This window comes from Dipodomys ordii, unplaced genomic scaffold (assembly GCF_000151885.1).
Source record: "Dipodomys ordii isolate 6190 unplaced genomic scaffold, Dord_2.0 Scaffold176, whole genome shotgun sequence".
Lineage (NCBI taxonomy): Eukaryota > Metazoa > Chordata > Mammalia > Rodentia > Heteromyidae > Dipodomys > Dipodomys ordii.
In genome coordinates this window covers 1500205-1526801 of record NW_012267392.1, presented here as the reverse complement: position 1 = coordinate 1526801, position 26597 = coordinate 1500205, and the positions used below count along the sequence as shown (strand labels likewise).

Sequence of the window (26597 nt, the reverse complement as noted above, 5' to 3'; positions counted from 1 at the left end):
TATTCAAATTATCATGAAATAAATATACAATAAATGTACTTCACGAAAGTAAAGATAAAGTGATGGGACATTTTTCTGGGAGATTCTATGAAACATTATCCTGTCATTTATCTGCCTTACCTCACTACGGCAAGAGGTAACACCAAAAAGTCTTAATTTTTAGCAAAGGAAAAAATTATATTAAGTAAGCCAGGCCCAAAGAAACATAGGTCCCGTGGTTTCCCTTATTTGCAATAACTAGTATATGTCTGAGTCAAGCAGAAAAGGTCAGATAAGTTGATATTAGGGAAATGAACCCTAAAATCTGTATTCAAATGTTTTTTTTCTTTCATGCGATTGTTTCTAACACATTTATAAGATTATTTCTTTGTTGCTTTGTATGTCCCTCCCCCATGGTATAACCCCTGTTTTCACTGTATTTGATGTTGGTATAATTTGTGGAGGGGAAGGGAAAAAACAAATAATTTAAATAGGGTTACAGGTAGACCCATTGAAACAATGAGATGTTCAAGTTGTTATGTCGAAAAACGAACTTTACAAGTTTGGTGAGGGGGGGAGGGGAGAGGAGGATTCGGTGGGGGTGGCGGGGGTGGGGGAGGATGGGAAGGGGAAACAAAGGAGGAGGCTACAATGCTTGATAAGAAATGTACTCATTATCTTGTCCATGTAATTGTAACCCCTCTGTACAGTATTTTCACAATAAAAATAAATGAATAAATAAATAAAGTCACAAACACATTCTAAAAAAAAGAAGTTTCTCAATTATGTAAAAATGCTGTATACTTCTCACCTTAAGGATAAGTATTTTAAAGAACAATGTATGAAATTATAGCAAAAATGGAAAAATAAGTATCAGTTGAAGAAATAAGTGAATTTAAAAAAGATTATAATATTAATTATAAAGGAAACACAAAATAAAAGTGCCTACTAAAATTACTACTTTAAAACTAAGCTGGGTGTTGTAATTCATGTCTTTAATCTAGCTACTCAAGAGGCTGAAATAGAAGAACTGGAGTTTGAAACCCACTTGGTCAGAAAAAGCCACAAGACTCCCTCTAATTAACTAGCAAAAAGCCAGGCTGGAGAAGGCTCAAGAGGTGAGGTACCAGAAGGAAATTTGTGAACTGAAGTCTATGAGTTCAAGCCCCAATCGTAACCAAAAGAAAAAAACAACCCCCTCTTCCATATAGTATGTTATTTGTACAGATTTAGAAGAACAGAGTTGACATGTTAAGCTTCATACATACTTGACTTCTAATTTGATCTAATTTCTTCCTTAAATCTTGGGTCTCATTTTCCAAATTAAGGCGGTAACGTGAGGAAACCTCTAGCGAAGCCTCTGACATAGATTGTTTTTTTAAAGTATCAGCCAGTTCTTGTTGAAGTTGTCTCACAACTACCTGGTGAGATATGTTACCAATTTTTAGAAATCTTTTTTTATTATAAAGGTAGGTTGATAATGCTTAACTCTGAATAGATTCTAATATATATCACCATATACATCAAGTCATCAGCTCCTCATGTGGATAATGCTCCTATCTATTAGTTAGTTCAGGGAAGGACACAGAAGGAGTGTCTTCTGTCTTAGACTATTTAGCTATTTTTCTAATCCTTTCCTGATGAATCTGCAACACTTAATGAACTATTTAAAGAAATGGGCATGTGAAGGACTAGTCATTCTACATTGTGGGACGATTTTTCTGTATGTATGTGTATGTGTGTATGTATGTATGTATTCATTTACTCATTCATTTGCATAAGCCACAGCTCCATTTCTGGCTTTTTAACTAGCGATAAGAGTATTTTGGGCTTTTCTGCTTGAACTGGCTTCAAACTGAGATCCTTAGATCTTAGCCTCCAATGTAGCAAGGATTATAGGCATAAGCCACCGGTGCCTAGTTCTCTATTTTTATTAAGGCTGAAATGAATTCCAGAGTTTCTCATACATCCAATCCTCTCTTCCTATCTAATGGATTCCTATATCACAATAAAATCGAGGTCTGCAAGAAACCTGGCTTTCAGCTCCTACCCTGATCTCAGCTAGAAATTTTCCTCTACTCATTTTATTTATTCTTGCTGGTAAATGAATAACTACCACACTTCATTAGCCTTAAAGTAGAGGTTGAATGCCAAGTCAACAAATCACAGAATTTGCACTTGAGAATGTTATATACTTTATTTGACAGCAAATGAGCCTTAAAATGAAAAATCTAAGGGAGTTACCTGTGAATGGGTTCAATAAATGGCAAGTGGGAAGATTAAATAAAAGATGGCATTGCTGGCTAGGTACTGGTGGCTCACACCTGTAATCCTACCTACTGAGGAAGCTGAGATCTGAGGATTGTGGTTTAAAGCTAGCCCCAGCAGGAAGGCCTATGAGACTCTAATTTCTAATCAGCAAAAATGTGAAAGGAGAGCTGTGGCTCAAGTGGTAGAGTACCAGCCTTGAATGAAATAGGTAAGGGACAACATTAAGCGCCAGTAATGGTATATGCACACTTGCCTAGCAAAGGAAAAACCCAGAGTTCAATCTTTAGTACTGCCAGTAGAAGCAAACAAAAACCCATTACCATATCACTACCACCAAACCCCATAAAACAAAAAGTATTTCAGTCGTATAAGACCATTAGTACCAGTATATGTATATTATCATTTTGTAACTTCTTAAAACTTTTATGGGTAACACAATGTCTTCACACAAAGTAAAACATCTGCCAAGTCTATCTTAAAAAAAAAAGTATCTGTCCCTTCCTGTTGGATTTCAAATTCAGTACTACTGTTATGGGCTTATACTTGTAATCCTAGCTAATCAGGAGTCTGAGATTTGAGGATCACAGTGCAAAGCCAGCACAGGGAGAAAAGCCTGTCAGACTTTAATTTTACTGTCTTATATTGCAGGAAGCTAGAAGGAGAGGTATGGTCAAATGGTATAGTGTTAACCTTGAGTGTAAAAGCTAAGGGGCAACACCTGGGCTTTGAGTTTTCAAATCCTAGTACCAGAAAAAAAAATTTAAACATAAACGTAAACATGTATAAGATAATAGTGTGATATTTTGAAATATATGTACAAGAAAATGAAAAGTAAATGAAGTACAGTGTGATATTTCAAAATACATGTACAATGAATAAATGAAAAGATAAGAGCAGTTAGCTACTCTTCTACTCAGACATGGTTAATTTTTTTCTTTGTAGTTTCACAGAACACATTTTTATTTGAATATCCAAATAACTGACATTCTAGAAACTCTCTGGGCTTTCTGCTTCCAAAGTAATTGCACAGTAACCAGCTGCTGAGAGCCTGAGTTTGGTAAGAATACTCTGAGTTGCCTTCTAGTTAAGCATTCTTTAGGAAGACGAGAGTCAGGCCACACTCTCCTGTGGAGGCAGAGTATTCTGATTGGTCCAAACAATTTCTGACATGAATGTCCAGAGACCCTGATCCTCATGGGACTAGAAGCTGAGGGGGAGCTTCAGAGAAGCAGGGGGACGAGGAGCTTAAGCCTGGCCAGTGAAGGATGCTGAGCTAAAATATGTAGTTTCTTTGTGCTATGAATTAGATCTAAGCTGTATTTGTTGGAAACAAGCTATGTTTCTGAGAGCTATGATAAATGCATTTCTAATTTATGTATTTTTTATTGAACTAGACAATATGATCAAGCTGTTTAGTTAGCCCTAGTAAACTATTCCTTTGGATTTTCCTTCAGAAAATTTGAAAAAAGATTGCCTTTGGATACTTACTTCTCTTTCTGCTTTCTCATCTTCATATTGATGCAATCGTTCTTTTAAATGATCACATTCATTGATTAACTCCTTATTTCTGTCTTCAAGCATGAGACTTTGCTTTTCACTTTCAGCTTGGAGTTTTTTTATGATATCGTGAAACTGGTCTTGGATATTAATTAATGTCTTTTCTTTACTGTCAACTTTGTGGTGAGCACCATCTAATTGCTGTCGAAGCAAGGTATTTTCACTCTGTAGGTGAGATAACCTCTCTTCTATAGATTCCTGTTTTCCAATATACTTATTTACCTTACCTTGTTCGTTTTGATACATGTGTTCAATTTCCTTCATTTGGCTCTGGGTTTGGGTCAGGTCTATTTGTATATGTTCTAAAATTAAAGTCTTTTCTCGAAGAGCATCTTTTGTGTGATATAGTTCGGTTTCTAGGCTATTGAATTTTCTTTCAGCTTTAGAAAGTTGCTGGGAAAGAACTTCGTTGTTATCTTTTAGGTTACAAATATCAAAATTCAGCTTATCTTGTAAGCGAGACCACTCATCTCTTGCTCTCTGGAAAGCCAGTTCCAGTTCTTTCTTTGATGTCTGGCTTTCACCATGGTCATTGATAGCAGCTGCCAGTCTAGTGCGGTACAATTCAACTTCTGTCTCCAGTCTTTCCCTGTTTTGTTTTTCATTCTCCAGTTTGGAATTTAGCATTGCATTGTCAGCTGTGAGAATGCTAATCTGTCCATTGTACTGGAATACTGTTTTTGTCAAGGTTTCTTCATTTAGTTTTATTGTCTTTTGAAGGTTATCATTTTTTTCATTTGCAATTTCAATATCCTCAAGATACTTCTTTTCCTTTTCCTGGTTATGACTTCTTATTGTATCTATTTCTAGTCTTACCATGGCAATTTCATCCTGTAACCTGTGATTTGTATGCAACAGATCTTTTTCTTTCTCATGACTAAAAGAAACCTAAGTGAAACAAAGGAGGTATTTAGTGATCACAATTTCCTCTGAAATTAAAGAATCACTGTACATTTTTAAAAAATGAAATGGTTGCAATAAATATCCAGCTGCAAAAAAAACCTCATAGGATCTAAACTTCACTTCAAAGCTTACAGAAGTAAAATTTCCAAACTTTCAAAAATTTAATTAGTCAATAAATCTATGAAAGTAAAAAGAAAAGAGCAGGCTACACAGTAATCTGAGTGAGACCCTGTCTCAAAAACCCAAATTAAGCCAAGTCAAACCTGTATAGGTGGCATAGTCTCTGGCTTTATCACTCATCAATAAGTGTAATTTTAATAAATGACTATATTAAAATGTTGAAAAATAGAATATGTTATAGAATTATTTTCAGGAAAAGAAAAACTAAAAACTCTGGGAAAATTTTGTCTGTTCAAATACATGTAGACCTATTATGGGTTAGATGTTGGCAGATAAATTTATCATTCATCGGTAAATGTAATTTTTATAACTATGAAAACTTGTATAACTGACTACAAATGAAAGAAGAAAGAAAAATGGAACAAACAGAATTAGAAAAGCCCTTTTTGAATTACATCAGACCAAAGGTATAGAGAGTAATAAGACTTACTTAAAACAGGTGTATACCCACAGACAGCCCATAATATGTCTACACATATTTGAATAGCCAAGATTTCCCCAGAGTTGTTATACTTTTCTTTCCCTGAAAATATTCAATTCACACTTGATTTTTAAAGTTGGAACAATTACATTGATTGGTAAATGGTAAAGCTAGGCACTCTATACCTACATAGACACTTCTACCTGTATCAGTGAAATGACTTAAAATGCCATGAGAAGGGCATGGTGAAGGGCTAGATGTAAGATTTTCTCCAGGTTTCTTTGACTCTACTTGGAGAGCTTTCTTACCAAGCCATTTAATTCTGTTACAAATACAGAAATGCAAAGAAGTCTTATACTGTAAGCCCACTGGATTCACAGATTCATTACATGAAGTTTAGACCAACTACAGTAAAAACAAAATTTTAAAAAAATTAAAAGAAATGTCAACATGGAGTTGAATTGAGAACATTACTTTATCCAATGGTACAAAAATGCAACCTCCTCCAAAATATGCACTGCAGCCAGGTGCCAGTGGCTCACGCCTGTAATCCTAGCTACTTAGGAGGCTGAGATCTGAGGATCATGGTTTGAAGCCAGCTTAGGAAGGAAAATCTGTAGGCCTCTTATCTCCAATAAACTACTCAGAAAAAGCCAGAAGTATAGCACTATGGCTTAAGTGGGAGAGCAATAGTGTTGAGCAAAAGAAGAGAGCCCAAATTCAGAGTTCAAATCCCAAGACCAGTCAAAAAAACCCCAAAAAACCAATCCTCTACATTTTCCAAGATGCAGTACATAGTTGGCTTGTAAATAAATAAACACACATACCAATACACACACGTTTGAAAATGACTAAAGAAAATACCTCAGCATTCATTTTCTTTTGCATCATTTCTTTTTCCTTTTGTTTGCAAAGGTGATTTGCCAGGATCCCATCTTGTAATAGTCTGGCATTTTGCTCTCGAGAAAGTTGCCTCTGAGCATCATTCCGTTCCTCTACAACCTAGAGAAGAATTTCACTGAGTTTCTAGTCTCCTACTATTGGGAGAAGGACCTAAATGCTTAATTAAGAGCATAATCTTTACCCCTTATGAATTTCAAGTTTTTCTTTTTCTTTTAATTTTTATTTTTTTAATATATATATTTTATTGTAAAGATATTTTACAAAGGGGTTACTGTTACATGAGCAAGGTTATGAGTCCATTTCTTATCAAGCGTTGTTACCTCCTCCTTTGTTTTTCCCCTACCATCCCTTTCCTCCCCACCGCCCTGGCCCCCCCCTCCTCCCCAGGCAGAGTTGTAAAGTTCATTTTCAACATAGTGTATTTTTCTTTTTTTGTTGTTTTTTGCTTTTTTTTTTTTAACACAACATCTAGGGAAGTTTATTGTACTTCGCTTTAAAAAAAAAATCTTTTTTTTGTTGGTTGTGGGGCTTGAACTCTGGGCTTGGGCACTGTCCCTCAGCTCTTCAGCTCAAGGCGAGCACTCTACCACTGGAGCCACAGCGCCACTTCCGGTTTTCTAGTGGTTTATTAGAGATAAGAGTCTCATGGACTTTCCTGCCCCAGCTGACTTTGAACTGTGATCCTCAGATCTCAGCCTCCTGAGTAGCTAGGATTACAGGCGTGAGCCACTGGTGCCCGGCTGTACTTCTCTTAATGGAACACTTTTCTTTGGAAAACAAGCCCTGTGGAGTTCCACCAAGTTGTGTCAGCCTAACATATTTCTAGAGGACTAGTACATGCAGCATTAACTACAAGGGATGGAAAATGTGCCAATACTATGGCTTGGAGTCTCAAGCCTGGGTGCTATTCCTTAAGTTTTTCCTTCAAGGCTGGTGCTCTCTACAACACAAGCCACACCTCTACTTCCAGTTAACTGGAGATACGTGGCACAGAACTCTAGCTTCCAAGTGGGATTCTCAAATCTCAGCCTTTTAAGTATCTAGGATTATAGGCATGAGACACTATTGCTGGTACTAATTTCAAGTTTAACTGTATACACGATAGCTAAACTTGTGAAAAAGCAAAAATGGGTCTTAATTAGAAGTACAAGGAAAAGTCAGAAAAAAATGTTTATTGATAGTTTCATTATAGTATCCAAGCTACTTAGGCTGTGCTTTAACAAAAAAATGCCTAAATATGATTAAACCAAAATTACCTTCCATTCCTTCATTTTAGGAAATGAAAGAATATCTTCAACATCCCATCAGATGTTAACATTTAAAAGGATTTTAGCTGGAAATGTCATAATTTATATTTAAAGTGTTTTAAACCTAAATAATAGTCATATGCCACATGCTGTTTTGGACATGGCCTGCATACCCAATGCGGTATATGCCCTGTTGTGTATACATACAAGCTTATGCTGTTGTACAATGATGAAATTACCAAATAATACATTCTCAGACTGTATCTCACTCAATAAGTGACCCACAATATAAAGGAATATCATAAGTTAATATTGATCAAGGTAGAAATATGAAAATTTTTATCAAATATGAATGTACCTGATTCAAATTATTTCTCACAGTCTTCAATTCCATATCTAGTGTTCTAACAGAGACTTCAAGTTGTTGCTTCATTTCAACTTCTTTATTATACTGCTCTTCGCTTTTTCTTAACTGGTCCTTAATTTTTTCATAAAACTGTTCCGCACTTTTTCTCTTTTCCTCTTCTTGTTTTAAGGCAAATCTGAAGATAAATATGCTTATTAGAAAATTCATTTTGTTTTTAGAAACTAAAGAAACTCATTTATCATCTATACCTTCAGGTGCTGACTTATGAACCTAGTATTATTTCTCAAATATTTTTCCTTTCCATTTCTCATAATTTTAATTTCTTTAATTTTCTCAACAGTCCTACCTATTTGATAGTAAAAAATGAGAAAACAATCTCTATATTTCTAAGTTTCTAGAATTCAAGTAAATATGAAAAATAATTTTGAAATTACTCAGTAGAGTTACAAGTTGAAGATTATGTACTTTATACATAGATAAAATTACTCCTGAATTAAAACAGAAAATTTAAAGATAACTAATTTTTAAAGTTGTTTATAAATAAGCATGTAAGTGCCCTAGAAATAAAATTTTATCTTCATAAAATGCTACAGGTAACTCTAAACATATAAAAGATAACCTTCAGATGTTTTTCAAGATGAGGCTAAGGAAATGAGTATATTTGATCTGTATTTTTCTGTAAAATTTTCAATGAATGTTATTGATTTTTATATATAATAAATAATTAAAAATTCCTTTTGGAACAAGATGTAGAATTAAACTGAATAATAAAATTAGTGTTTTTTCAATATAGAAATTTAAATTAATTATATCTATGCATGAGAGATGTTGAAGGAGGACAGGAAGGAGGGAAGAAAGAAAATGCATAAACTAAAAAAAAATTCTAAAGCCAGGTGACAGTGGCTCACACCTATAATCCTAGCTACTCAAAAGTCTGAGATCTAGAAGGTTCTGTTTCTAAGCCAGGTAGGGCAGGAAAGTCTGTGAGACTTTTATTTCCAATTAATCAGCAAAAACCAGAAGCAGAGCTGTGGATCAAGTGGTAGAGCAACAGCTTTAAACAGTAAAGCTAAGGGACACCGTGCAGGCCCTGAATTCAAGCCCCAATTCTAGTATGTATACACACACACACAAATGTGATTTAGAAGAAAATGTATTTAAATACTAGGAGAATCCATTCTTAAGAACTTGTTATATTTTTTCAAAAGATTTCTTACTCCAAGACTAACTAATTTATAAAATCCTATGAGGTATGTCAGAAGTTAGAAATTCCTCTGCATATCTAGAGTCTAAGAATTCAAACATTTTTTTACAATAAAAGGATCACACCTCAATTTGCAGAGTTCTTGTTCCCATTCTACTTTCTCATGTTCTAACTGTGATTTTTCTTCTTTGATCTCTGACAGCTCCTTTTGTAGTCCTCTAATTCTGATTTCCATTCTTTTAATTTTTCCTGAAAGTTCATCACATTGACTTTTTTTCAGTTCAATCCATCTTTTATACGAATGAACTGCATCCCGGATTTTCAATAAGCTAACAAAATCTGTCAGGGAGAAAAATAAGATAGAAATAGAATACATGAACAGAATATATAAAGCACTGTGTGGTTTTACATTTACTCATTTATATGATGAGTGTCTACAAGATAGGACACACAATACTAAGCTCTACAAATAAACAGATAAGATATTGCTTTTGTTTAGCTTGAAAAGAAAATGTGGCATATATGCACAATGAAGTTTTATTCAGCCATGAAGATGAAACATATTGATAATTCAGGAAAATGGGGAACTGGAGATTATCACATTAAGTGAAATACATCAGACTCAGGAAGACAAGTATCACATGTTATCTCTCATAGGTGAGATCTAGGCAAAAACATGGCAAGCGCTGAGTGCCAGTGGTTCATGCCTATGAAGTTGAGATCTAAGAAGCCTGATACAAAGCCAGCCCAGGCACTGTGAGGCTCTTATCTCCAATTTACCAGCAGAAAGTTGAAAGTGGAAGTATGGCTCAAGTGGTAGAGCACTAGATTTGAGCAGAAAATATAAAGGACAGCACCCAGGTCCTAAGGTCAAGCCCCAGTACTGTTCCAAGTGTGCACTCATACACACACACACACACACACACACACACACACATGCATGCACACCACAGGAAAGGGGAACCATTAGGAAAGGGACACTCACAGGGAGGGAAGGACTAGATAAGCCAATAAGGGTGAATATGTTCAAAGTACAAAATATGCAGGTATGAAAATGTCAAAATGTCATCATGGAACCTACCACACAATTGCTATATGCAATTAAAAATAATGTGGAAGAGTTAATTCATATAGATATGTGGTAACAAGATAAATTTCAAGGCTGGGATCTCAGGGTAACAGTTCAAATCCAGCCTAAGCAGGAAAGTCTGTAAGACTCTTATTTCCAATTATCACCAAAAATCCACAGGTAGAGCTGTGGTTCAAATGTTGGTGCTCCAGCCTTGTGTAAAAAGCTAATAGCACCTACTCCCTCATCAAACCCTGCTATTGGCACACACTCACAAAAAAAAAAAAAAAAAAAGACAGACTTGGTGATTTGATCTGCACTGGGCCAAGATTAACCTGAGGAAGAGATGGCAAATGGAGAACTGAAGGATGAAGAAAAAAACCAAAAACAATTGGGCAAAAGCAGAATATTATTCTAGTCAATCTATAGCACCAGTGTAGATTTTCTTGGAATATGCTTCTAGCCAAGACTGAATAGCAGCCTGGTCAGTGTTCCTATTCAAAAAACCCAAACCCAAATGGACAAAATTTAAATTTAAATCACAGATTTTAAGACTATGACTATAGACATTGAAGTTGGTGTTTACCATATACAGAAAATACATAAATGTTCAAGCTTTCTAGGCCATGTCACAAGGAAATAGCAATCCCAACTCCTTGAGAGGCTGGCCCTGGGCAGAAATGTTATGAAATCCTTGTCAAACAATACCTAAAGCAATAAAGGGCTGGGGCACGGCTTAAGTGGCATAGTGTCTGCCTGGCCAGAAAGAAACTCTAAGCTCACACCCTAGTACTGCTTAAAAAAAAAAAAAAAAAGACTTGTGGTCTTACCTTTACACTCCATTCTAAGTTGCTCGATTAGCAGCACAATATTCTCATAAGTGGGATGAGGCAGATCATAATCTTCAGACACTGTTTCAGATGACTGAGTTAAGTCATCATCAAAATCATCCATTTCATTTATTGGGTTTTTGACCTATAAAATAAATTGTATTTCAAAATGTCCCCCAAATACCATACACTAAATGTACAGAAGTATTCATCACCTGTCATTTCATGTAAGCAGAAGCATAGGTCCTTAAAAACAGATTTCACTTTTCTGTAGAATAGTGGTTTGGACTCATGGGCCCTCTACTTGCTAGGCAGGCACTGTGTATCATTTGAGCCATGCCCCATCTCTTTATTGCTAACTTTTTGGATAGGATTTTTTCTCAGGACCTGCTTTAGACAGTGATCCTTCTATCTACTCCTCAGAATACCTTGGGACTATAGAAGCAAACCACTGTTTTTAGCATATTGAGATGGGGATCTCACAAATATTTTGTCCAGGGTGACCTCATATTACCCAGCTTTCCACCTTCCAAGTAGTTTGGATTACAGGTGTGTGCCGCTGAGTCTGGCCTTAAAAGACTTAATTTTAGTATAAGAAGATATATTTATCAATGGCTACTGTTACTTACTTTTTCAAGTAACAAGATCTTATTTCTTCACTTTACCTTTTATAATATATCTTTTAATTTATATTTTTATTTATTTTTTATTGTGAAAATATGGTACAGAGGGGTTACAATTACATGGGCAAGATAATGAGTACATTTCTTATCAAGCATTGTAGCCTCCTCCTTTGTTTCCCTTTCCCATTCCTTCCCAGCCTCCCCACGCCCCTCCTTTTAATTTATATTTTATAATGTATTTTACTTTGCCTTTTATCATGTATGTTTTCAGTAAAAGACTATTTTTTATATTCAACAATACCTTGTTGTTTTCATTATGTGCATTCTTTGTAGGTCTAAAAAAACAAAATATAAAATCCGTTCAGGCAAATATTAAATATGTAAAAATCAAAGAATACCTAAACCGATCATCTTATTATATAGAATCTATAAAGTCTTTAGACCTAAACAGTTTTACAGATGTGAGCACTGGTGCCTAGTAAAAATGTATCTTTTTTTTTTGGTCAGTTGTGGGGCTTGAACTCTGAGCCTAGGCAATGTCCCTCAGCTCTTCAGCTCAAGGCTAGCACTCTACCACCTAAGCCATGTGCCACTTTCAGTTTACTGGAGATAAGAGTCCCACAAACTTTCCTGCTGGCTGGCTTTGAATTATGATCCTCAGATCTAAGCCCCCTGAGTAGCTAAGATTACAGGCATGAACCACCAGCGCCCAGCCTTGGAAATGTATTTAAAAGGCCTATATTTAGAAGAAATATCTTAAATTTCACATTCTTCTTCAGTGATTATCCCATTCCCTATTGTCTTGCTCACTGAAACTCTGAGGAGCTGTCCAGTGTTTATCCACTAGCCAGACTTCCACTGTTGTGAAGTTTAAAATGAGCTGAAACATGTAGTATTTTTTCTTTTTTGGCCAGTCTTGGGGCTTGAACTCAGGCCTGGGCACTGTCCCTGAGCTTCTTTTGCTCAAAACTAATGCTCTACCACTTGAGCCACAGCTCCACTTCTGGCTTTTTCTGTTTATGTGGTACTGTGGAATCAAACCCATGCACACTAGGTAAGCACTCTATAACTAAGTCACATTCCCAGCCCCTGAACACATGTAGTATTATACTTCATTACAATATACACATAGTAGACTTAGAATTAGTTCTTGTCAAAGTCTCTTGTTTTCATCTCAATCCACCACAGTATTGTTCTAGGTAAGTAGTAGAGATTGTTTTATTTCTGAAAGTAATCACTGCTAACATTTTATCACAGGGGTATTCATAAAGAAATTAGAGATTTTTTTTTTTTTACCTTCCTTCATCCTGATCTTTTTCATCCTTCACATATAGTAGACCATCAGTTCCTAAACCAGACTTCTCACACATGAGCATAATCATAGATTCTCTGGAGGTCCATTTTTCCTTTTCCATTTTCTTTACTTTCTTCATATGCAAGGCAGTACCACTACTTTAAAAAAATCCCACCAGAAAAAAGAGCAATGTTTTTCTAATCATTCTAATTCTAGGATGGTTTATACTAGTCAAATACAGAATAAAATAATCATTAAAATAGAAATATAAGGGGGCAAAAATTTAGCAAATAATCTTATTTTATAAAGTAAAATTTTGCAAGTTGTATATAATGTCACTGCTGTAAAATATGATGTGGTATGTACTTAACAGGTATTATCTTTAAAATGATAATGAGCTGGGTACTAGTGGCTCTTGTCTGTAATTGTGGCTACTCAGGAGGCTGAGATCTGAGGATTGCAGTTCAAGGCCAGCCTAGGCAGAAAAGTCCATGAGACTCTTATCTCCAATTAATCACAAAAGGCTGGAAGTGGAGCTATGGATCAAGTGGTAGAGCACTAGCCTTGAGCACCAAAGCTCAGGGAGAGTGCCCACAGGCCCAGTGTTCATGCCTTAGGACTGGCAAAATAAATAAATAAATAAATAAAAATCACAATAAAAAAAAAGGATGATGACATGCATGCAGACTTGGTATCTTCAGACATAAGATTCAATGATTCACATGACCATATAAGATGATGCTAAGCAAAATGAACCCCAAGGTAGGGAGGTTTTTCTTTGTCGCTGTTGTTTTTAATGTACTGTGTGAATCTGTTTCTTTTGTATGGTCTTCCCCCATGGTATAACCCCTGTTGTCACTGTATTTGATTCCAGTGCCCTGCATCTTGTATATGTATTTCTTCTAATTTGGGGAGGGGAAGGGAAATAACAAAATGCTGAAACAAGAATATAGGATGATCCATTGTAACAATGAGATATACAAGACACTATGTTGAAAATGAACTTTACAACTTGGTGGGGTGGGAGGAGGTGGGGGGAGAAGGGATAGTAGGGAAAAAACAGGAGAGGATAATAATACTCCATAGAAAATGTACTCATAACTTTATTCATGTAACTGTAACCCCTCTGTACAGTATCTTTACAATAAAAAATATTTTAAAAAATTAAATGAATCAGAAGCACCTTGCATTTAGTAGAAATGATACTGAATTAGGGCCTTAGGTCCTATACAGCCCCATTGCTTTTTTTTTTTTTTTTTTAAAGTCTAGTACTGGTACTTGACCTCAGAACCCCAAGTGCTGTTCCTTAGCTTTTTCACTCAAGGCTGGCACTCTACCACATAAGCCCCAGCTCCACTTGTTTTCTTTTCTTTCTTTTTTTTTTTTTAAATGAAGCCAAGAGCCTGAGCTGGTTTTAAACAATGATCCTCAGATCTCAGCCTCCTGAGAGGCTGTAGCTAGGATTACAGTTCTGAGCCACCTGCACCCAGCATTGCTTGTTTGTGTAAATAAAATTTTTGAGAAGATGGAACCAAGGGATCTATGCATTCTAGGCAAGTGTTCTACCTCTGAACCCTAGTCCCTAAAAGTGAAATGTAGACTTGTCCATTCACTTAGTCTCTACTACAGAGTTCAGAGTACAAAAGAGACCCTTACAGGCTACAAGACCTAAGCATTTGCTATATGGTTCTTGACAGGAAAAGTCTGACAATCCCAGGTTTAATATATCAAACACTACACTACATACTGAAATGTTAGTGTGAGCAATCCCCTAACAATATTTAGACTAGTAGAAGAGTCAGACATAGTAGGATTCATGCTTTGAGAACAAAATCGCTAAACCTAAGAACTAGTAATTCTGTTGGTGATGAGATCATGTCACTGTAGTAAGTAGCTTCCTTTTGTAAATCAGCAGATATTATAGGTGCTATAATAAAATTTGCTTAAGATATTTTCCCAAATTAAATGTTTTAAATATAATTATGAAAAAATGCATACTATATTTTTTATTGAGATGATAACATCTATCTATTTTCTTATTGATGAGATTTTAGATTCTCTCCAACTTGTAGATACGGCTATCCACAATGTCTCTATATATGTAACATATTTATATAATAATCCTTAACATGTATACTACACATCCCTAATGTGCATGTTATATTTAAGATACAAGTATTCATCTACTTTATATATGGTACTTGTAATATATAATAAATATCCTTCATGCTTGAGTCATATTTTGCTGTCTTGGGAGGATCCAGTTCTAGAAGTAATGCTGTTAGTTTAAAAGAATGCTGTATTGGAAACTTTGACTCTTGCTACTAAATTATCTCTCCAAAGTTCAAAAATCAACTTCATTTACTAATTAATAGGATATGAAAGTGCCGGGTGCCAGTGGCTCACGCCTGTAATCCTAGCTACTCAGGAGGCTGAGATCTGAGGATCGAGGTTCAAAGCCAGACCGGGCAGGAAACTCCGTGAGACTTTTATCCAATAAACCACTAGAAAACTAGAAGTGGTGCTGTGGTTCAAGTGGTAGAGCACTTGCCTTGAACTGAAGAGCACATGGACAGCGCCCAAGCCCAGAATTCAAGCCTCACAAACTGTCAAACCCCCCCCAAAAAAACAAACAGGATATGAAATTTACAAATAGTAAATGAAATTTATCTTATTAACTTATGGCTAGCAAATGAAAAATATTTTATTCGTAAATGAACTTGCTATTAGTAAATAAAATGTTTTTTCACTTACTAATTACTAAGAATTAGTTACTAAGAGTAAATGAAACATTGTTCCTCACCTTTGCCAATCTTGGTTGTTATTTAATACTTATTAATAATAGTTGAAAAAATAATATTCATTGTTTATGTTTTTCTGATCACCATGCAAGACTTAATATCACAGGTAAAAGTACAAAATTTATTAATAGAGAATATCAGCCCAAACCACAATTGGTTTTTTAAAATTTTTTTTTTACAATTGGTTTTATAAAATATTAATTACTGACTATTAAATACTGCCAATAGTCTTACCCATCATATTTTTCATTGTCCTTAAAAGGAAATTGTTGTTTATCAGTTTTTGTGCTCTTTCTTTCTTGATTTAACTCATCATCATTGGTAGCAGAGGAAGCAATATTATATACATTTGCTGACAATTGACTTTCCTTACTTTTGAGATTCATTTTTCCTTCAACCTAAAATGCAAATTTGATACCAAAGATAATTTATTCTTCAATTACAAGATTAAGGATAACTTGCTTTTTCATTTTTTGTTTTCAATGACTTTATCACTCAATTTTTTTTAGGAGTATGGGGGTTTAAACTCAGGGTCTTGTGCTCACTTTGCTTGCTTGCTTGGTGCTCTATCACTTGAACCACAACTCTAGCTTGGCTTTTTGCTGGTTATTTTATAGATGGAGGCTAGTGGGCTTTTCTGATAAGCTGGCTTTGAATCACTATCCTGTGGATCACAGCTTCCTAAGCAGTTAAGAATTATAGGCCTGAGCTACTAGCAACCAGTCAACAAAAGAAAGAAACAATGAAGAAAGAAGAAAATATGTGCAAACTAAACATACTTGTTGAAAAATTGTAAAGTGGTCACGTTAAAATTATAAGTTCCAATGATTTGAGTAAAATAGGTAATTTGTATAAATGAAAGCCAGAAAAGGCTGGCTGGAAATAAATATATATGTTGCTGCTCTTTAGCCTGGATACCTTTTAAAAAATTAAAAATTATTTGAAGCTGGGCGCCGGTGGCTCATGCCTGTAATCTCAGGAGGCTGAGATCTGAGGATCACGGTTCAAAGCCAGCCCGGGCAGGAAAGTTTGTGAGATTCTTATCTCCAATAAAACACTAGAAAACTGGAAGTGGCGCTGTAGCTCAAGCGGTAGAGTACTCGCCTTGAGCTGAAGAGTACAGGGATAGCGCCCAAGCCCAGAGTAACCGACAAAAAAAAAAAAAAAAGATTTTATTGAAGTCTTAACATATAAAACTGAAATTAGCATATTTACTAAAAGTCATCTTCTTCCATTAACTAGAGGTTTCTTTTATGCATGCATCTAATAGAAATCCAACTTGTCTTTTGTGCATGTGTGCTATTGCTGGGGTTTGAACTCAGTGCCTGGGCACTGTTCCTTAACTTTTTTGATCAAGGCAGGTGTTTGTTTTACCACTTAAGCCACAGCTCTTCTTCCTCATTTCAACTTGTGAAAATTGTGGTATCCACTTATACCAAGAAATGCTGGCAACTTGATCTACTTACAAAGATACCAACTCAGCCAGGTCCCAGTAGCTTACACCTATCATCCTAGCTATTCATCAGGTAAAGATACGAGGATCTCAGTTCAAAACCAACCCTGGGCAGGAAAATCCTTGAGACTCTTATCTCCAATCATTACAACAAGGCAGAAGTAGAGCTGTAACTCAAGTCACAGTGTGCTAGCCTTGAGCAATAAGAAGCTCAGGGATAGTGCCCAGGCCCTAAGTTCAAGCCCTAGGGCTGGCAAACACACACACACAAATTACAAATTCAGCTATGAACACTGATATATGCATATAAATTACAGACAGATTAATGCATAAGAACACAAGAAATATTTAATGATTAAATATTTAGCTGGCCCACTTGTTCATTAATTTAACTTTGGGTTTGTGCAAAAATAGTATCTATACTGTACACAGGGCTATACAAAAAAGCTAATGCTTTTACATATTAAAAAAAAATCAGTACCAGTATCCTACGTAAAAAAAAAAATCTATAAAACAAAAACAATACCAAAAAACAAAACAAAACACTAACCAAAAAATGGAGCTTTCCCTGAATATGGCTTCTTACATAAAACTAAGCCTCAATGAATAAAAATAAGAATAAAAATGGATACAAAATTTTGAGACAAGTCTATTAGATCTAGGAAACATGTAATTGAAGGAAAAAGCCACTTACAAACTAACATATTTAGGGTTATTTGGACAACTATTAGGTTTTTACACTAAAAAACTGAAAAAAGAACTTTTAGCAGCTTGGTGTTTCACTTCATTTTCTGATGAACTGCTAGATATGTGTCATGTTTGTAGCATCTGGAAATTTCAAGTTATAACTTACTAATTGAATATACAACTATTAGTTATGTAGGGACCTGTTATCAGGAGGATCAACAGTTCATCTAAGTGCTGATTTAAGCAGCAGCTAGCTAAAAAGTTGCTTTATTTACCAAACCCAAGGGAGCTGTGGTATCAGTAATACATAGCAGTTATTAAATACAGTTTCTTCAAGTTTCATTTGATTGAAGTCATACAATGACAATGGATACCCCTTACACAGTTAACCAATAATTTACCTTCAGAAAAATATAAACATCTGGGTGCTGGTGGTTCACACCTGTAATCCTAGCTACTCATGAGGCTGAGATCTAAGAATCATGGTTCAAAGATAGCCTGGGCAGGAAAGTCTATGAGCCTTTTATCTCTAATTGACCACCCAAAATCAGGAGCCAGCCTTAAGCAAAAAAACTGAAAGTCATAGTACCAGCACAAAAACAAAACCCCATGAGGATAAAAATAATGATTAGTGTGAGGCCCTGCAGAGATAATATCCAACAGTTTTTCTTAGGCCTGACATGGAATTTAGATATTTCTTGATACTGTTTCACAGATTTATCATCACTTCTCCAACTTCCTAAACCAATACTGCTAGTTTGAAACTCAGGTGAGGCCAAGTACTCCTCTTTACCTGGTCTTCTTTTGTTTGTGTAAGTAGCTCTGTTGTTGAATCCTGGAATTTCACCTTTTGATTTTTTTCCTGCTCAAGTGCTTTTATTCTCAGTGCTTCTTTCAAGTTTCATCCTGCTGGGTTGCTGGGTAATCAGGTTTTTTATTTTTGGTGGTAACTGGGGCCTGAACTCAGATTCTGGGAGCTGTCCCCTTTTTCTACCACTTAAGCCACATTTTCACTTTTAACTTTTTTTTTTTTTTTTTTGGTCCAGTCGTGGGGTCTGAACTCTGGGCCTGGGCGCTGTCCCTCAGCTCTTCAGCTCAGGGTTAGTGCTCTACCACTTGAGCCACAGCGCCACTTCCGGCTTTTTTCTTTTTGCTTATGTGGTGCTGAGGAATCGAACCCAGGGCCTCATGCATGCAAGGCAAGCGCTCTACCATTGAGCCACCTTCCCAGCCCGCACTTTTGACTTTTTGCTGATTAATTAGAGACAAGAAAAAACCCAAGTAGGCTGGAAAGGTGGCTCAGTGGTAGAGTGTTTGCCTTGCATACATGAGGCCCTGGGTTCCATTTCTCAGCACCACATAAGCAGAAAAAGCTGGAAATAGTGCTGTGGTTCAAGTGACAGAACGCAAGCCTTAAGCTGAAGAGCTGAGGGACAGCACCCAGGCCCAGAGTTCAGGCCCCATGATGGACAAAAAGAAAAAAAAAACAAGCATAACAGCACATAAACTTAAGGTGCATTTTTTCTTTATCTGAAGCTAAGAACTCTACTTGTTACTATTAACTTATTTCTACAGAACTTGTTACTCTGCCATTGTTTACCCTGATGTCGATTTTTCATTTAGACATACATCTGACATTCTGTGATGAAGTGTTTTGTAATGATCACATAATGACATCTGAAACAAGTTGTTAAATTTGTTTTGTTATCTTCTAATGTTTTCAAAAACAGAAATAAAGCTTGGAACCAGTGGTAGTTCATTCCTGAAATCTCTGTAACTCAGTCTGACATGAAGATGATCATATGATCTGAAACCAGGAAGGGAAGTCCATGAGACTCATCAATAATAATCTACCAAGAAGCTAGAAATGGAACTGTGGCTCAAGAGGTACAACACCAGACTTCAACAGAAAAGCTAAGGGACAGTGCCCAGGCCCTGAGTTCAATCCTCATTACTGGTACCAAAAATCAAAACATTAACAATAAAAAAGACAAACTTTATCCTTCAGTAATCAAAGAGTATGGACAAAGAAAAATTAGAACACAATTAAAATTGATCTTGGTAAGTCAGGCACCAGTGGCACATGCCTGTAATCCTAACAAATCAGGAGACTGAGATCTGAGGATCAAGGATGGAAGCCAGCCTAGGCAGGAAAGTCCATGAGACACTTACCTCTAATTAATCAGCAAAAAGCTGGAAGTCGAGCTATTGCTCAAGCGGCAGAGTGCTAGCCTTGCATGAAAAGGCTAAGGGATAGTGCTCAGGCCCTGATTTCAAGACCCAGTACTAGCACCAAAACAAAGACCCCTTTCTTTAGCATATAAGGAGGTTATATAAGTGGAAGTCCAAACAATATTAAAAAAATTTTTTTGCATCAATTCCACATTTTATTACAGATTCTAAGAACATATTAGCTTTTCTAAGTAAAGTGTTTTTAAAATTAAATATTAAATAATAATTTATTGATCTTAAAAGGCAATTTCATTTGACTTGTGCTATGTTATTTAAAAAAAAACTAAAACAGAAATTTAAATTTTTACATACCTGTTGCAGCTGGTTATTTTCATTGGCAATAAGCCTTTCTTCTTCAGACTCTGATGTTATTTCTAAGTTTTGTTCTGCTGGCAAATGTATATGTTTAGTTATAATAAACTACTTAGAAAAGGTAACAGCAATAGTTTAAAAACGAGACAGAAAATATAAATAATTTACACTTTCTCAAGCACAAATTTAAGTGTAGTCTTTAGCTGAATATTTACTTCTTTATAAATACTTGAAAATCTCTAAGAATTCAACAAATCACTTGGAGAGACTCTCACCTCTTTAATGGCATAAAAGTATCTCAGACTTATCTACACATGCATCCACTCCATGTAAGTAAGCCCTCAGAAACAAAATTTAAAAATACCATAGACTTGGGCACCAATGGTTCACGCCTGTAATCCTAGCTACTCAGAAGGCTGAGACCTGAGGATCTCAGTTCAAAGCCAGCCTAGGTGGGTAACTTCATGAAACTCATCTCCAATTAATCAACAAAAATCTAGAAGTGGCTATAGCTCAAGTGGTAGGGTACCTTGAGTGAAAATGCTAAGGGAAAGTACCTAGTTCAAGCTCCTGTACCAGGCAAAGAAAAATGTTGGTTCTAAACTGTGATCTGGGAATCCTTGCAATTCAAAATCTGTTCAAGGCTCAAGACATCAAATAACAGTAAATTTATCATTTTCAACCCTATTCTCTTATAAGTGGAATTTTTCAGACATGGGATATTCATAATGATTAACTGTCATATCTCTAATGGCTTTGGGCTATATGACTATGTATGCATGTATTGCAAATCTTTCAGATATGATTCCTATACAGTAAATATCAAAAGAAATGAACTTAAATAAGAGCTTTTTAGAATCTGTAATAATTTCCAATACATAAAAGGTCACTGAATCTGAAATATTTCAGAATCATTATACTGAAGAACTATTATCTACCAACGATATTATGTGTTGAAGAACATCTATCTAACAACCATATTATTATATATTAAAGAACTATTATCTACCAACTAGATGTTAAGAAGTATTCACTTTTTCAATTTTTAATAAAGTTACTCTGAATGCAAACATTTGAATGGGCTTAAGATTACCAGCGTAACAACCCTCAAGTGGAGTAATTAAAGTAAAACTTGGACTAGAAATCCAGCAGCATTTTTGTTTTCCCCTATTTTTGTTTTATGTGCTTGAGTTCAAGGTTGGTCCTCTACCACTTGAGCCTTTTTGCTTTTTAATTGACGATAAGAGACTCATGGACTTTCCTTCCTAAGTTGGCTTTCAATTCCAATCCCTATATCTCAGCCTTGTAAGTAGCTAGAATTACAGATGTCAAGCTAAGTATCTGTTTATAAGAGAAGAAATTTTGCTAAAGTTTCTCAGGATGACCCCAAACTTCTTGCCACAGTCTCCTGAACAGACGGGACTACAGGCAGGCACAGTATGCCTGGCTCTCCCAAAACCATTTAAGCTTTGGTAAAATTATAGAATTTCCATTTGTAAATTTCTAATAAGTACAGAGTTTCCAAATTAGGAAAAGGCTGTTGTTAAATCATCTGATTAGAACATATATTTCAAACTTTTTCTTATGCATTTAATATCCCAGTCTATTCTTTTGTTTCATGTGTAAGAATCAACAATGACCTTTGCATCATTTATGTCAAAACTTTCTATCCAATCTGGGGGAAAAGAATAAAAGAACTAGGACTGAGAAGACTATAAGCATTTCACAGGTTTTAATGTACTTCTTTCCAGAATATTGCAACATTTACCTATTTCAAATGTTTGGATAGTGTTCCTTCCTACGTCTTTATTTGGAGGAGATTTCATGTCAGTGGTCGTCTGGAATGGGTTGGAAATGAGATATTTAAGAAATATGTATTTCATATACTATGTAGTTATTAATTCAAGATGAAAATATAGCTTATTACCTTCAAGAGAGGATACTTCTCCAGAGACTCTAAGAAAGAAAGGACATGTAATCAGTGATATATAAATACCTCAAAGCCAAGTATATCTCCATGCAGAATGTGTTAATATGATGCCGAATCCTCAGAGTTAGCTTTAGAAATTATTAAAAGTAAGAAGATTGGTTTAATAATGCATGCAGTTAAGAATTCAAAAGTGAGATGTTTCCAATGACTTGTAATGAAAGTAGAAAAATGCACATTTACCAACGTGTGCATGCTGGTCGATGGAGACAACAGTCATGTCTAATGAGAGAAGCAAATCATGACCTTGAAACAATCAAGGTCAAAGCAGGTGGTAGCATGTAATAGCATTTATTTACATTTAACGTAACACATTGGAATGATTTTTACTATTGTACTACAAGTGTCTGTCATGTTCTTTAATTTATGCTGTAATTTAGTAAGTGAAAATTTATATAATTCAATGGAATGTAAAATTCATTTCTAACTGAAGAAATCAATCAACTTGGATATACACTTGTAGAATAATAGTTAACATAATCAACCATCTTTTCCATACCCATGGGAGCTACTCGTTTGTCTACATTTCTTGAATCCTCTAGTTTAGCCATCTTAAAGTTTCTTGATCCACTCATACAAGAAGGTATATAAACCATATCTAAGAAATAATGTACAACAAGCTTTCAATAGTTATTACAAAGGAAAAAGAAACAGAATTGTCAGAACTCTGAGATATTAATAATGTTATATTATAAAAATCAGTGTAACATTTACTAAAAGTACTAATTTTTATATTCAGGAAATAAACTCTGTAATGTCTCTTATTTATAAAATTAGTTTAGTATGAATATTGTTAGTTTTTTTTTTTCTTGCCAGTAGGAGGACATGAGTTCAGATCTCTTGTGTTTTTGACTGGCTTTCTTGCCCTCAGCTAGCCTCCACCACTTGAGCTCTGCCTACAGGCCTGATTTGTGCTGAATAGCTGGAGATAGCCTTCCATACTCTGGCTGAGATGGTTTACAACTTGGATTCTCCCAGTCTCAGATCTTGAGTAGCTAAGATTACAGGTGTAAGCTATCAGCTTAAGTTTTTAAAGGATTTTTATGAAGGGACTACCATATTAAAACAAAAAACAGCTATTTTTAAAACAGCCAAGGCTTCTGCATTCAAATTAATCTGAAGATTATGGTTTGAAGACAGAATATCTTTTGAAAAGCCATCTCTAAGTAACTAGCAAAAAAGCCAGAATGGAGGTGTGGCTCAAGGGGCAAAGTTTTAGCCATGAACAAGAAAGCAGAAGTTCAAGCCCTGGGAATAGCACACAAAAACAATGAGTAACTAATATTGTTTTGTTTTCATGCCAGTACTGGGGCTTGGACTCAAAGCCTGAGTTTTGTCGCTTAGTTTTTTTTCCTCAAGGCTGGTGCTTTACTGATTTCTCCAAAATGAATCCTATACTTCCTTTTTTCCATTCTCTAGATTAGGCCGAGGGGAAACCATCCTGTATGTAACAACAGTTGATGTGGCATTAAGTTACAGGGACAACTTTATATATCCAAGTAAAATAAAGCTGTGTATCCTCAGGTATTTCAGAGCTAGATGCTTTCCCAATAGTAAGGAAGGAGGAAGAAAGGCCAAGTTTTGCTCTTCTTCTTTGACAAGTTGTGATACTGGAATATATTTTCTAGATTTCTGAAATCTTGCTCATCCTTTTTCTGAAAAATATTTTCCTACCCTTCGCTGTATGAACTTCCTTTTGTTCCCCTTCATGTATGCCCTTTACTCACTGTACTTCTTTTTTTTCTGGGGTCTGGTCGTGGGCCTGAACTCTGGGCCTGGGCGCTGTCCCTCACTCTTCAGCTCAAGGCTAGCGCTCTACCACTTGAGCCACAGTGCCATGTCCGGCTTTTTTTCTTTTTGCTTAGGTGGTGCTGAGGAATCGAACCCAGGGCCTCGAGCATGCAAGGCAAGCACTCTACCACTAAGCCACCTTCCCAGCCCTCACTGCACTTATTTCATTTTTTGGGGGGTAGCACTGAAGCTTGAACTCAGAGCCTGGGCACTGTCCTTTTTTTTTTCTTCTTTTTTTGCTTATGACTTGAGCTGCCATAGCTCTACTTCCAGCTTTTTGATAGTTAATTAGAGAAAAGAGTCTCACAAATTTTCCTTCTTGGGCTGGCTTCAGATCGTGATCCTCATGTCTTAGACTCCTGAGTAGTTACAGGTATGAGCCACTGGGGCCTGGCTACTCTTTAATTTCTTTTTATGGGATGCTGAGACCTAGATTCAAACTCTTGATATGATGCTTGTTAATTGGCTGACTCTCTATCACCTGAGCTACACCTCTAACTCCTTAATTTCTTATTACTCATTCCTTCTTCTCTTTTTGTTTCCTAATTTCTTTCAAGTTTTAGAATATATTAAAATAGAACAATTTACATCCTTTCGTGGCATTCTCAACTTATTACGTTTGCTGAAGCTTGATAAGAGACAAATTATTGCTATTTCACTTCTCTTTTCCTTAACCATGCAAATAACAGGCAATTTTCTTTGGCTATTAGAATACATCAATGCTACTGTTTTACACAGCACTCTAACAAATCACCATTCATTCATTCATTTTTGTGGCACTGCAGAGGCTTGAACTTGGAGCCTTATTTTCTTGCTTAGCTTTTCCCACTCAAGATTGGTGTCCTCTCATTTGGGCCACAGCTCCACTTTCAGCTTTTGGTTGGTTAACTGACGATAAGAGTCTCATGGACTTCCCTATCCAAGCTGGCTTCAAACTGTGATACTCAGATCTCAGCCTCCTGAATAGTTAAGATTATGAATGTGAGCTACCAATGCCCAACTTCTATTGACTTAAGTAAAATACAGTTCTTACCTTCTACTTGTTCATTTACTGTATTTTTCCCTCTGGGATCTGCATCCCCAGATAAATAACCAGCACATTTTAGTGGAAGACTCTCAGAGACACTCTGTAAAAATTAATATCAATACTAAGTTGCATAAAGATTTCATAATTATTTTCAGATATATCTAAATTTTCTATTTTGAAAGCAGATATAAAAATAAAGTCCTAAATTGAAACCTGGAGCAGTAGAGAACCTCATATATATTTTTATTTTTATATGCTTATCAATTTTAAATAGCATGGAAGTCTAGAGGAAACATTTGTAGACAAAATATTACCTTATAGTCATATTTCAATAGGGAACTAACTTCAGAATAATTGAATCTTGTTTTACATTTCCCGTGAAAATATAATAAGACATTGAAAAATGGGACATTTATTATTATTATTATTATTGTCAGTTGTGGGGCTTAAACTCTGGACCTGGGCATTGTCCTTGAGCTCTTCAGCTCAAGGCAAGTGGTCTACCACTTGAGCCACAGCGCCACTTCTAGTTTTCTGAGTGGTTTATTGGAAATAAGAGTCTCGCAGATTTTCTTGCCCGGGCTGGATCGTCAGATCTTGTCTCCTGAGTAGCTAGGATTACAAGTGTGAGCCACTGGTGCTGGCTATATCTTTTTTTTTTTTAAAGAGACATTTATTATTATTCTAAGGAATACCATTAAACCTTTAAAGTACTTATAAGAATATAAATTATCTTAGTGTAACAATAAGACACTTGTTAACAAGAATCTTTGGAATGTGTGACTCTAATATTCTATCAGGAAGATAAAAATCTCAGGACAATCTCCAGCAGCAAACTGCTATATTGCTGTAGCTCATCTCCATTAGGATTTCCAACTCCCCATTTTTCTCCATATTACTCCAAATTTACTGTCCTTGGATTTAAGGAAATATTCTCAAAATCTACTAAGTCAATGAATACTATGGGATAATTTTGTACCAGGGTACTATGCCTATAATCCTAGCTACTCAGAAGGCTGAGATATAAGGATCACAGTTTGAAGCCAATTTGGTCTATGGGACTCTTAACTCCAATTAACCACCAAAAACCCCCAGAAAGTGGGAGCTGTGGCTCAAGTGACAGTGTCAGCCTTGAGTGAAAAAAGTAAAGGACAGCATCCAGGCCCTGAGTTCAAGCCATAGTATTGGCACAGTGGATAAAAAAATAATATAAATAAATAAATAAAACCTCAGAATCCCAAGGTGAGTCTTCATCTTCATCTCCTAATCCCAATGCAGACATCATTTCTAAAAGGCAGTCAAACATTAATGAGAACACTTATTAAAATGAATTTGAAGTAGTATATGTCCATGTCTATGTCCTTACATGAAATTACAATAAAAATAGCAAGAATGAATCACAATTAGAAGCCAGAAGATAACATCATCAACAACAACAAAACATTGAAAAGAAATAGAT

The 26597-nt window shown here is 35.7% G+C and overlaps 1 protein-coding gene across 4 annotated transcripts in view; it reads right to left on the bottom strand.

Annotated features, from left to right (window-relative positions):
- Positions 1 to 26597, bottom strand: part of Ankrd30a (ankyrin repeat domain 30A) — a 61103-nt gene that overhangs the window by 13870 nt on the left and 20636 nt on the right. For 2 of the 4 annotated variants that reach the window (XM_013033765.1, XM_013033768.1), the window contains exons 11-25: positions 26367 to 26425; positions 25145 to 25238; positions 22820 to 22918; positions 22261 to 22289; positions 22102 to 22171; positions 20334 to 20410; positions 15884 to 16047; positions 12851 to 13006; positions 11856 to 11889; positions 10932 to 11076; positions 9158 to 9371; positions 7820 to 8003; positions 6176 to 6313; positions 3739 to 4695; positions 1248 to 1400 (exon numbers count right to left, since the gene is read on the bottom strand). In XM_013033765.1, coding sequence (XP_012889219.1) covers positions 1248 to 1400; positions 3739 to 4695; positions 6176 to 6313; positions 7820 to 8003; positions 9158 to 9371; positions 10932 to 11076; positions 11856 to 11889; positions 12851 to 13006; positions 15884 to 16047; positions 20334 to 20410; positions 22102 to 22171; positions 22261 to 22289; positions 22820 to 22918; positions 25145 to 25238; positions 26367 to 26425 — 2573 coding nt within the window. The remainder of the gene's footprint in view (positions 1 to 1247; positions 1401 to 3738; positions 4696 to 6175; positions 6314 to 7819; positions 8004 to 9157; positions 9372 to 10931; positions 11077 to 11855; positions 11890 to 12850; positions 13007 to 15883; positions 16048 to 20333; positions 20411 to 22101; positions 22172 to 22260; positions 22290 to 22819; positions 22919 to 25144; positions 25239 to 26366; positions 26426 to 26597) is intronic. The other 2 variants (XM_013033766.1, XM_013033767.1) reach the window with 2 other exon arrangements.